The following is a 13,707-nucleotide window of genomic DNA, read 5'->3' on the forward strand; positions in this document are numbered from 1 at the left end:
TTTAAAAAAATCATTTAGTCAGGTTTGAAATTTCTAAACTAATTTAATTGGAATAGAAGAAAACATCGTTAGAAATTAGCAAAAACATTAGCAAAATAAGAGAAAAAGATATGGGTGAGATACCAGGTCTGGTATTATTTTGAAGTTTATAGAAACATCTAAAAATAAAAAAGTCATGGGTTATTCAAAGCAAGTCAGTTTTACCTGGTTAATTCTCTTAGTCGAGTCACCTCAGCATCACGCTGACGTAATGTTATCCCCAATATCCGGTTTTCCTTTTCAGCAGTTTCTAACTTAAACTGGGAGTTTTTCACATTGACTAGGGCTTCCTCCAATTCTAAAACAACAAAAGTTTCAGTTTCCTTATTCCTTTAAAAAAATGTGACCCTAACTACTGTCTAAATACGTACCAATTTTCATTCTTGTTATCTCAATGTCATATTGCTGTTTATTTTCAAGTATAGTTTGATCTTTGTCTTTAAATATGCTAGTAAATTTTTTGTTTTCATCTCTCTGATTTTCAATCACTTTTAAGAGCTCTTCATTTTTACTCTGCAGTAATTCCTGGCTCTTTAGTGACTCCTCCAATTGATTTTGCAGTGACATATTCAATGACTGAAGAGAAAACACTGTAAGACAAAATGGATCAAATAGTTGTTTCCCACACCTAAAAAGTACAAACTTGGAAAACACCTGTTTCTAAAAAAAAAAAAAAAAAGCCTGAAATGTATTGATTTTGCTTAACAAATAATTGCATGAGTAGTTCTAAGCAGTTCTATATAAATAATACATATAATTTTAAAAATTGATTGGCAGAATTCATAGCTTTCTTTTCCAATTAACATTTTAAGCCTAATTTTTAACCCTTTTAAAAGAAAGAATAATACATGTACAAAGTTAAAAAAAATTCAACCACCACAAAATGTGAATAATACCATTATGATCCCAATGAAGAATCTCCCTCTCACTCCTCTCAGTCCCCAGAGAAAATCACTATTAATTCTGGTATCTTTCAGGAAAACACTTTTGCATGTGATATTACACACACTCCACACACACATGCACACACCCACAGACACTATACAGTTTCTAACTTTGCCTTTTTTCCCCATAAGACTGTTGCATACAAAGACATAGATCTATCGTGTTCTATTTTTATGGCTATAAAAGTAAACGGCACCATTTATTTAGCAAATACATCCTCAGTGAATACTTACTATATGTGCGATATTGTATTAGAGTCGGAATATACAGAGATCAATAACACAGACACGGCCCCTGTTCTCACAGAGCTGACAACAAACAAGTAATTATAAATTGTAATGATGTCAAAGAAACAATAAGATAAATGAACAGATAATATAAAGAACAGAAGCTATTAAAAGTGGCAACTACTGATCTCCCCACTTTGTCCTCTAGGCCTACTCTCTCCCTCTCCTCACCTTTGGTTAACAATGGACCCAGAGTGATAATTTCTGAATCATTCTGATAAAACTGAACACTTTTATGTTGGGTAATCATATTTTTTTATATTGCTTTATAAGCTATATTTATATATTAAGAAGATTAAGCCTTTGTCATGCCATGTATTGTTTCCCCATTTTGTTTATGTGTTCTGAATGTATTTATAATGTTGCTATGTAGAAATTGAAAAAGTTTTCTGGGGACATATTTTATCAATCTATTCTTCTGTGGCATCTGAGTCTTTTTCAGGCTTAAGAAAAGCTCCCCCCACAAAAAAATTCTCATCTTTTTTTCTGGTACTATTATAATTTCTTTCTTTATTAAACTCAGTGATCATTAAGGACAATTAGGTAATGTCTGTCACAACTGCAACTATATACACCCTTTGGCTTGGCAATTCTACTAAAAATCTAAACTACAAAAATCCTGGCTAGGTGGGGTGCCTTCTGTCTGTAATCCCAGCACTTTGGTGGGGCCAAGGTAAGTGGATCACTTGAGGTCAGGAGTTCAAGACCAGCCTGGCCAACATGGTGAAACGCTGTCTCTAACAAAAATACAAAAATTAGGCAGGCATGGTGGCAGGTGCCTATAATCCCAGCTACTTGAGAGGCTGAGGGAAGAGAACCACTTGAACCTGGGTGACAGAGGTTGCAGTGAGCCAAGATCTCACCACTACACTCCAGCCTGGGCCACAGAGTGAGACTCCATCTCAAACTCCACCCCACCCCCAAAACAAAACAAAACAAAAAGCTAACATGTATACACAAAGACATATACAAAGATTTTCACTTAAGCATTGTTTGCACTGGGGAAAAAGGGAAAAGTACTACTAGCAGAGGACCATCTTATGGTAGACCTGGATAAGCAGAATACCCAAGTAAATCTTAAAGAGAAAGATGTATGATTACATATTTTGATAGACAAAATTGTCCACTACATATTAAATAAATAAACAGAAGCTGTGTAAAGTATATACAGTGTGATCTCTTTTCTAAAAAAGTACATATATAATTCTATTTGTGCCTGGCACACACTAGGTATTCAGTAAGTATTTGTGAAATAAATCAATTATATATGAAGAGAAGACACATAAAAGAAAACACGCTCCTGTTTTTTTTTGTTGTTGTTGTTGTTTTTGAAAATAGGTGTATGTTATTGGAAAGTGATAGCATCTTTTATTTTCCTATGTTTCTGCAATATTTAAATTTGTCCTCTCAAAGTAATTATGAAAGCTCAATTCATTATCAACATTTCCAAAGCCACAAATAATTTGTTAATCCTTAAAAGTTCTTATACCTACATTCAAGGTTGCAATCCGCAGCACCAGATGGCTTATGAGTTTTCTCTTGTTCACTGAGTTGCTGGTTCAAAATTCTCAACTGCCTAAAGAAATAATGAAGAACTATGAATCCAAGAATCCTAGGCCAATTTAATATTATACGTTACACAGCCTATCAAAAAAAATAAAAGATAAACCCACTTAGACAGCAGAAGTTCATTCATCCCCAAAACAAATGACAAAAACTAAAATAATAATAATAATAAAACAAAACTGAAGAGAAAACACTGTAAGACAACATGAATAAAATAGTTGTTTCCCAAACCTAAAAAGTACAAACTTGGAAAACACCTGTTTCTAAAAAAAAAAAAAAAAAAAAAAAGGCCTGAAATGTATTGATTTTGCTTAATAATTAATTGGAAAATAATACTATTATTTTTATAAGGCCTGAGATAATTTTTAAGGTTGCCTGAAACTATTATTATTATAATGCCCGAGATAATTTTTAAGGCTGCCTGAAACATTAAAACCTCCCCTCATGAGGAAAACATTAATTTCTCCATTTTGTCTCTTTTCAGTGATTTGGGTTTTTTTTTCTATTTCTTTCCTTTCCTATCTCCTCTTGCTGTTTCTCATCTTCTTTCTGTGTATCTTCATCACTGTAGTTAATCATCTACTTTTTAAAAGATTTGTCATTACCTATAGGCACTGACTGCTATCAGACATCTGCCTGCCTGATGTTTATCATATGCTGAAACCCAAATCTATGCTTCTAATTATTTCTTTATTAGATGGAAAAGTTAATGGTCTTAAGTAACAAGAATATTAACAGGCTACAAGTCTGCCCTGTTACAATGAACTTCACAATATGGATTTGCTTCACAAATAGAAACATACAAAAGTGTTTTCTTTACTCCTAAGAAGTTATCACTTAAGGGGAAAAAAAAGTTACCTCTATTACCTTTCCAGAGTTACTTATCTAAAAATATTAAAATATTTATTTTTGGTACTGAATCTAAAATGATAGTACCCTACCTCGCATCATTCGCATTTATTAATTTTGAGTTGACTAAAGTGGTAAAATATGCAAACAAAACGCAACTATACAAGTTTTAGGGGGAAATCCACATAATCTTGAAGGAGGGAAGGCATTCCTAAGTGAAACTTAATATCCAGCAAGCATCAAGGAAAAGAAGGAAAGATTTAACCACATCAAAATTTGAAACTTGTTGTAGAAGTAAAAGCCTGAAAGAAAACATCTGCACATGTATTACAGACAAGGGGTCCACAACATTTAAAGAACAACTACAAATAGGTAAAAAAGGCAATCTAGTAAAAACTGACAAAGGATAAGAATGAGCAGTTCACATAAGAAATGGAATGGCAATAACAGAAACATCATGAGTTTGGGTGGAAGTCAAAGATTTTTGGGATACAATTTCAGTTCTGACATTTTCTGGTGTGGAATCTTGGGCAAGTTACTAAGCTTCTGATTCTGTTATGGGTGCAAAACTTGCACTTCTAGCTCCCAAGGCTGCTGTGAGGTATCAGATTCCACCATCAATACTCCTGGTATGCAGAAGGGGTTCAATAATTGCTAGCTTCCTCTCACCCCTCCTTTATCATTTTAGTAGCAGTGCAGCTTGTTAATAGTCTTCCGTCCATAAATGTATTTTGACAAGATTGTGAAGCAAGATTACATATGGGAGAGAAAAGTAGATTTGACTTCTCTATAAATTTAATCTGGAACCAAAGAACCCACTCAGCTCTTTTAAGAAGACCTTCCTTTTTCCCTCCAAAAAGCAATTACACTCTAATGAGTGGTTTTAAGTAACTAGATCATTAACTGGATTTTCTAACTTGATTTCTTAGCAGATAGAGAAACAAAAAGACTGCTCTTTCAGAAACTCTAAGTGATTTCTTCCCAACCAGGAGCAAATAAAATTCATTATTTACTCAAGTCATCAAAAGTTTTGGTTAAAGGGCCATAAGATCAATAAATACACTGGCAAAAAAAAAAAAAGAAAGAAAGAAAGAAAGAAAGAAATAGAAATGGACTGTAAGTATATAATAAAAACGCTCGTCTTCACTAACATGAAGAACTGCAAATTTCAAAGGAGATATATTTGGCCATAGGATTGATAAAAATAAACGGAAATAACACTTTCTAATGATAGTAGAGGGAAATGAATTATCTCAATTTGTGTGAGTATATCAGTATAACCATTCTGGATGGCAATTTGAAAATGTCTAACAAAATGTAAAATGCTCATAATCTCTGAAAAATTATTCTACTTCTAGGTTATCTAGCATCAGAAACAGTTTTACATGAACAAAAGCATCTCCCACCTTACAGATATATACAAGGTTGTTCACAACAGCAATTATTTAATAGTGAAAAGTTGGAAACAACTTAAAATGTTACATAAATTACGGTACATTCATATATGAAATACTAATACACAGATATTAAAATGAGCAAGAGGTCCATTTGTACTGAAAGGAAAAGATCTCAAAGACACACTACGAAGTGAAAGCTGTAAGCTGTAAAACAACAGTATAATATGAACTCGTCTTTGTTTTAATAAAATTCTGATTTTCTTCAAAGGTTTCCCCTTTACAACAGAAGCTTTCCTTGATCATCTTTTTCTGTGTCCCTGTTCAGAGTCTTCTCTTCCCAAATGTAACCAATCTAAACTAATAATTCACCACAAGCCTCTCATTCCTACCCTCCTCTTCTCAATTGTAAACTTTCTTTTTTTCACTAAAAATATCGTGGTTTGGGGACAATGGCATCCTTTGGTCCCAGGGCATATCCATATGTGTACTAACACTCATTTTTTCCAACTAGTCTGGGCGAGTAGCCTCATCCATGCCCTAGATCCCATTCTCCTCCTAGACCACCAAGGACTCTGCTCCTATCCGACTCCCTTTATTGTATATTATCTGCAGCTTCTCCCTCTTTACCACTTCATGTGCCCGAGCCAAGAAACATATTAAAACTCTTCCCATATTAAAAAAGAAAATCCCTCCAACGTAACTATATAACTAGCTACTTTCATTCCTCTCATTCCCTGCTTTCAGGGATAGGCTTAAAAAAATTGTTCTACTTAAAATGACACATGATAAAAATAGAAAAAAATGATATTTTATAAAATTGATGTTATACATGCTATCTTAAAATATTATGTACTAAATGTAAGTATACTGGAGTTTAAAAAGGTAAAGAACTGCTGCTATTTAGGCAAATATTTATTTTATTCAATTCATTCTTTTTTTTTAGATAGTTTGAGATAAAACTGATATACTATAAACTGCATACATTTAAAGTGTATCATGTTATGTTTTGCCATATGATGTGGTAAAACCACCATTACAATGAAGATGTTCATCAGCAGCCATAAAAAACAGTGAGATCATGTTTATTTTGCAAGAACATGAATGGAACTAGAGGCTAACATCCTTAGCAAACTAATGCAGAAACAAAAGCAAATACCACATTCTCACTTATAAGTGGGAGCTAAATAAGAACTTATGAACACAAAGAAGGGAACAACAGACACTGGGGTCTGGGTGGACAGAGGGAGGGGAGGGTGGGAGGAGGGAGAGGAGCAGAAAAGATAACTATTGGATACTGGGCTTAATACCTCAGTGATATAATAGTATGTACAACAAACCTCCTGTGACACAAGTTTACCTATGTAACAAACCTTCACATGTACTCCCAAACCTGTATTTTTTAAAAAAGATATTCATCATCCCCAGACAAGTACTTATTTATAGTTTGCATATTCTAGAATTACATATGAATGGAATCATGGAATATATACTCTTTTAGCCTGGCTTCTTTCACTCAACATAACAATTTTGGGATGCATCCAACTGTTGCATGTATCAATATTTCCTATCCTCTTATTGTTTAGTAGCATTCTATTGCATGGCTATACCACTATTTGTTTAACCATTCACCTATTGATAGACATTTGGGTTATTTCCTATGAACACTCATCAACAAATTTTTGTGTGGATCTATGCTTTGACTTCTCTTACATAATACTTAGGAGTGGACTGGTTAGATCACATGTTAGGTATATGAATAATTTCCAAGAATCTGCCAAACTATTGTCCAAAGGGTCCAAATTATTTTACATCCTCACCAGCTAATTGTAAAGTTCCCATTCCTTCACCTCCTAACATTTATTAATTAATTTTGAATTTTAGCCATTCTAATGGGTATGCAGTGGTATTTCATCATGGTTTTAATTTTCACTTTCCTAATCATTACTGATGGTAAGCATCTTTCCATGTTCTTATTTGATATTCATATTTGATATCCACTTATCTTATTTGGTGGTCTGTTCAAATATTTTACCCATTTTTAAACTTGATATTTAAAAATTTATAGTCTTATTTATACATTCTAGATACACATCCTTTATCAAATACATGTTTCGCAAATATTTCCTCACAATCTGTTGGTTACTTCTTCATTGTAACACTTTAACCTGTTATTTTTAATTACAGGTGTTTTTTGTTCTTCAAACAAGCATTTTTAATAACAGGTTTTTTGTTCTTCAAACAAAAGTTTTAAATTTTGATGAAGTTCACTTTATTTTTTTCTAGTTTATATTTTTTTTGTTGTATTTTAAAAATCTTTCCCAATCCAAAATCCCTAAGATTTTCTCCTATATTTTCTTTTACAGGTTTTGTAGTTTTAGTTTATAAATTAAAATCTGTGATTCATTTTTCAAGACAATTTTTGTGTACCATATGAGGTAAAGGTTGAGGTTCATCTTTCAAAAATATGACTCTCCCCTTCTTTCAGCACTATTTATTGAAAAGAGTATTCTTTCGCCATTGAATTTTTCTGGTATCTTTGCAAAACGTGATCTCTATTTGTGAATTTGTTTCTACACTTTATTCTGTTTCAATGATCTATTTGTCTATCCTTACACCATATGTCTTAGAATGCTATCCCTTTATGTTTTGAAATTGGATAGTACCAACTTGGTTCTCCTTTCTCAATACTGTCTTGGGTATTTTAGATTCTTCGAATTCCCATGGAAATTTTAGAATCAGCTTGTATTAAACATTAAAAAAGCATGCTTGGGTTTTTACTTTAATTACATAAAATCTATATATGAATTTTGGGAGTAGTCTTAAGTCTTACATTTATGGATCTGGGTTATCCCTCAATTATATTGATCTCTCAGCAATATTTTGTAGTTCTCAGTGTATGGATCTTACATATTTTTCAAATTTATCCCTAAATTGTTCATATTTTTTGATGCTACTCTGAATAGTACACATTTGAAATTTCATTTCAAATTGTTCATTGCTGGCACATAAAAATACAATTGATCTTGTATCCTGCAACCATGCTAAGCCTTCTTATTAATTCTAGTAGCTTTTCTGACGATTCCACAGGATTTTCTACAAGGATTATCATGTCACCTGTGAACCAGACAGTTTTACTTATTTCCTTTCTAATGTAGCTGGCTTTTATTTCTTCTTCTTGCCTTACTGCACTTGCTAGAACCTCTAGCACAATGTTAAACAGACATAATCATTATCTGCTGGATAACATTCATACATTCTCCAGCATATACAGAGACAAAAACAAATACCTAAGAAGAATTTTTAAACAATAGGATGATAGTACAAATATTATGTATTGAATTTAGGATCACATGACTTTAATGGAAAGAAAATAACAAGCGAAACCAAAACTGATTAGCTTTAGGCAAATATTTCTTTACTTCAAGAAATACTCTTTCTAAATTATCTAAAATTTAGTAAATAGGATATGAAAAATGTAGAGTTTGGAATTCATATTGTCAAGATTACTAACACTTTCTGATTTATAACCATAATTTCCATAGCTGTCTTAATTTTACATATAGATTCCATGTTCACATCTGTCTACTCTTCTTTTTGAATTCATCTTTTGTTTGACTGGACTTTGCCAATCAAGTTTTTGTTTTGTTTTTTAAAGGAGTCCAAGAGTGTTAAACGTCTTAAGTTCTTGCATACTTGAGAATATGACTGTTGCCTTTATACTAAAAGGACAGCTATGCCACATTAGAGATTCTCAGGGCACACTTTCTTTCCCTCAGAACTTACTTTGTAAATGATACTCTATAATCCTTTGGCAATGAAAATCACCATGAAAAGGCTAGAGATAGGCTAAAATTTTTCTCTTCGTACATAACTTTCTATTTCTTTTGAGTGTCTCCAAAAATTAACTTTTTTCATCCTTAAGGTGTAGTAACTTTACCAGCATGTGTTGGTATTGATTGTTTTGCATCATTTTTCTGAGATCTTGTATGTCCTATTCATCTGCTGACATAGATCTTTTTTTTTTTTTCTTAGAGATAGGGTTTTGCTCTGTCTCCCAGGCTAAAGTGGTACAATCAGAATATTTTCCTTTTATTTATATATCTCTTAATATTGTCTTTAATTCAGTTGTTCTGTTCTCCTTTTTCAGGAACACCAACTTTGTATCTATTTTGTTTCTGTTCCATATGTATTACCTTCTTCATAATAACTTTTAGATCACTCTTTTTCTATTTTGCCTTGTGTGATTCCCTCAAGCTCATCTATCATGCATTCAGTCAACTTAACCAGTATTTATTAGAGTGAGTGTTAGGCACAATTCTAGCACTAGAAATAGAGCTGCAAACTCTAAAGAGACAGAATTTCAGCCTTCTCAAATTCAGAGACAGAAACAACAAAAGCAACAACTTACCAGGAGATAAGAAAAGGGAGAAGACAAAGTTACTGTTTAATGGGGACAGAATTCATGTTAGAGATGAGAAAGTTTTGCCACAGAAAGTGGTGAAGGTTACAGAACATTGTGAATTTATTTATTGCCACTGAAATGTACACTTGCAAAGGGTTAAAAAGATAAATATCATATATATTTTACCATAATAAAAATATACAAAAATTTTAAAAATGCTTTAGGAAGAAGAAGCAGCAGCTAAAGCCAGTAAGAGACACTGAACTATGAATTTAGTAGAAATTAAAATGGAAAGACTTGGGGGTAAAAACCTAAAATCAAAAAAAAAAAAAAAAAAAAAAAAACTTCAGGCTTCATAATACTTAAGTTCTAGAGGACTACAGTATCCTTAACTTTGTCTGTTTATTAATTATTTTATATTTGTTTTCTAATGGGGCTTTCATTTTTGAAATTTTTTCTTTTATTTTTCTGAGTTCACTCAACTCACTTTTCTTCTCTAGCTTCCTAGAGGGTGGGGCACCCACAGGGGTCATAGAAGCTCCATGCCCTTTCTCCAATACCTTGCCCTTTGCATCTCTTCATCTGTATCCTTTATAATAAAGTGGTAAACTAAGTGTTTCTGTGAGTTCTGTGAGCTGCTCTAGCAAATTAACTGAACTCAAGGAAGGCGATCAAGGGAACTTCGACTTATAGCCATTTGGTCAGACAAACAGGTAAAATAACCCAGGGCTTGTGATCGGCACTGGAAATAGAGCTTAGTCTTGTGGGACTGAGCCCTCAACCTGTGGGATCTGATATCATTTCCAGGTAAATAGTGTTGGAATTGAACTGGAGGACACCCAACTGGCATCTGCTGCAGAACTGATTGCTTGCTTGTTGGCGGGGAGAAATTGCCACACATGTGGTCATAGAAGTGTTCTGTGTTGATTGTTGTGGTGTGAGAGCAGAAGAAAAACAGTCTGTTTTTAATACATCTCAGACCTTTCTATTAGGCAGGGTCAGGTGCCTTGTTTCAGCCTATAAAATATAAGTGGTAGCAAAATGGTCACTTCTGGGTTGGGGTATGTGAGACTTCCCCATTACCATATCCACATTCTCTTTTTCCTGGACAACACATACTGAGACAGTGGCTTCATAAAATGGACGGAGTCTGGATCCTGAGTCACAGGATGAAAGAGCCACTGATGACCCATGTTAGTCTTGGCGTAAGGGAGAAATAAACTTGCTGTGCTATGCAAATGAAATTTAGAAGTTTGTTCCTGCAGCATAATTTAGACTAGTCTGATGAATATACAGAGGTACTTCATTCTCCTGCCTACACACTACCAAGTGACAACACAGGTAAAAGTGGGAGACAATATGTACAAGTGAGCAGAAGTAAAGAAAGAGTTAGAGAATGCTGGAAATCTCTGAAAAATGAGGAAGAAAAAGTAGAAATTCAGTAAGACAGAAAATCAATTTTCCTTACAAAATCCTAGATATGTAATTTGGCACCTTTGTTCTGGCCAGGAGGCATCTTTGCATACAAACAAAAATATTCAAAGAGAAATTCTTACCTTCGTAACTGAGCATTCTCACTTCTTAATGGTTGCACGGCCAGTGCTATCTCAACTTGAATATCTGTGTTTCCACTTACTGCTGGAAGTACAGATATACATGCCTCCATTTCTGTAACCAACCTCTGAATTTCTGAATCCTCTATAAAAGGCAAAAGAAATGAGTAAAATCAATAATATAAATATTTTTGGATAAGATTATTAGTATATATTACGAAAAAAGAAAATATTTATCGATATGTACATACTTGTTATAAATTCAGCTCAATTATTTATAAATTTATTATACAGGCTCCACTTTTCTCTCTCATGCTGCTATTTGCTTCCTCAGAAAAATTCTAAAGAAATTAAGTTCAGTAAACTAAAGATTAAATCACAGGATTATCACATAAGAGGTTTTTTGTTTTTTTTTTTAATTTTTTTAAGTTCAAAAGTCAAGTAGGAATGTGATTAACACAAATCTCTTAGTCCATACTTACCAAGGACCACAGTGGATACCTATAATTGCTATAGGGTTTCCTATAACTCATTATAGTATTAACATTTATAATACAACCTTTGATCCTGGCATAAGCAAACAATTTACATTAGGGGATTAATTTGGCAAAGTATTGACTGGGGTCTGCTAGGATAGTTTCATTATTTAATTTTCTAAAGTTGATTGCACACAAGCAGCCACATCTCATTTGATGTGACATCAAAAGGTTGTTACTAATTGTGGAGAGTGGATGTTTTTGGAGGTTGCAAACAGACACAGGCATGGAAGGTAGGTATTGGTTCTTCTGTCTTTTATCCTTTTCCCTTCATTCCCATTCATATTCTATGGGCTGAAAATATTTAAAATTATTTATTAATTATCTGATATCTAAGAGGTTGAAAGTATTTTCTAAGTTACAAAAAGGCATTCAGTTTCACAGATATTTTAACATCCTGATGAAAAGGACATACGCATAGTAAACAACTGTGTCCAATTATCAAGCAGTCTTCTTCTACCAATCTTTTTTTTTTTTTTTTTTTGAGATGGAGTCTCGCTCTGTCACCCAGGCTGTGCAGTGAGGCAATCTCAGCTCACTGCAACCTCTGCCTCCTAGGTTCAAGTGATTCTCCTGCCTCAGCCTCCTGAGTAGCTGGGATTACAGGCACCTGCCATCATGCCCGGCTAACTTTTGTATTTTTGTAGAGTTGGAGTTTCACCATGTTGGCCAGGCTAGTCTTAAACTCCTAACCTCAGGTGATCTTCCTGTCTTGGTCTCTCAAAATTCTGGGATTACAGGCATGAGCCACTGCACTCGGCCTTCTACCAATCTTTTGTAGAGCAGTTTCACTCACAGGCTTTGGAGTTTGGGACCTGGACTCCACCACTTTCTGGAGATACAACCTTGGTCAAAGTACTTATTTTTTTTAAAACAAATTAATCTTTTTTGTAAAAATTTATCCATTTAAATTGACAAAGAAAAAATTTATGTATTTATCATGTACAATATGTTGTTCTGAAATATCTATATGTTGCAATGGTTAAATGGAGCTAATTAACACATTACCTCACATATTTATCATTTTTATAATAAAAACACTTAAAATCTACTCTCTGCAATTTTTAAGAATACAGTATTGTTATTAACTATAGTTATAATGTTATATAGTAGATCTCTTTAACTTATTCCTCCTACCTAATTGAAAGTTTGTATCCTTTGGCCAACGTCTCAATACTTAACTCTTGAAACCTGGGTTTCTTCATGGTTAAATGGAGATAAAAACAGTACTTCACAGGGTTGTTGAGAAGATTAAATCAGATACTGTTTCTCCAGGTCTCAGTTTCCTCATCAGTAAAATGGTAGTGGTAATAGTACCACATAGGGTTGCTGGGAGGATTAAATGAGATAATGCATATAAAACACTTAGCACAGTGCTGAGCACATGGTAAGTGTTCAATAAATGATAGCCAATGGAATTATTATTATTACCATGATTATGTATCTGATTGTGAAAATGGTAGTAAGTTGAAGGTCTGAAAACACAGCAATTTTAATACACTATGTCTTTGGCTTAATGGTGCTACATTCATATAGCATTTTAAGATTTTTCTTTTTTTGGTCAGTCTGCAAATGTTAGGTATTCAATCAATGCTTCTACAATCAATTACTGTGTTTTCCAAGATGACAAATCTATAAATCATTCCAAGCAAAAGCCATTACAACAGAATACACATACATAATAAAAACAAATGAATATAATCTGACTCAAAGACATTTTTCTTGATTTAGGAAAAAAAGTTCTAAAAATAAACTGAAAAGGGCATAAGAAGGTGTCGGTTATCAAAGTGAGACTTGTTAAACAACCTAAGAGTTGGCTATTTAAAAAATGACAGGCAGGCATTCTTTGCATCTTTTTAAAACAGGAAAAATAATCAGTCTACTCAGGGAGTTAATCATCTTCAGGGGTTCTCTAATCTAATTAAAAGTTTTATCTGCACAAATTCTCTTTGGTTGAATCTTTTCAAGCTCTATTATCAAGAAGAATAAATATTCACTTGCAAGTAAAAGACTGAATGTTTGATATTCTCTAACATTTTAAGTCCACAGGACAAAAAATATCAAAACCTAAAAAATAAAAATACAATAAGCAGAACTGATTTTCTTATTAGTTCAAAACACAGTTCTGCCGGG

General features: G+C 33.3%; 1 protein-coding gene across 8 annotated transcripts in view; it reads right to left on the reverse strand.

Annotated features, from left to right (window-relative positions):
* The window catches only part of LOC101031443 (coiled-coil domain-containing protein 14), a 61,836-nt gene that overhangs the window by 34,435 nt on the left and 13,694 nt on the right, over positions 1–13,707 (reverse strand). For all 8 annotated transcript variants that reach the window (XR_012518764.1, XR_012518763.1, XM_039477354.2 and 5 more), the window contains 4 exons: positions 11,042–11,183; positions 2,765–2,847; positions 411–629; positions 205–337 (listed from right to left, as the gene is read on the reverse strand). Coding sequence is in view for 6 of the 8 variants with exons in the window: in XM_039477354.2 (XP_039333288.1) it covers positions 205–337; positions 411–629; positions 2,765–2,847; positions 11,042–11,183 (577 nt within the window). In the remaining 2 variants the exon portion in view is untranslated. The remainder of the gene's footprint in view (positions 1–204; positions 338–410; positions 630–2,764; positions 2,848–11,041; positions 11,184–13,707) is intronic.

This window comes from Saimiri boliviensis, chromosome 8, assembly GCF_048565385.1.
Source record: "Saimiri boliviensis isolate mSaiBol1 chromosome 8, mSaiBol1.pri, whole genome shotgun sequence".
NCBI classification, from domain to species: Eukaryota; Metazoa; Chordata; class Mammalia; order Primates; family Cebidae; genus Saimiri; species Saimiri boliviensis.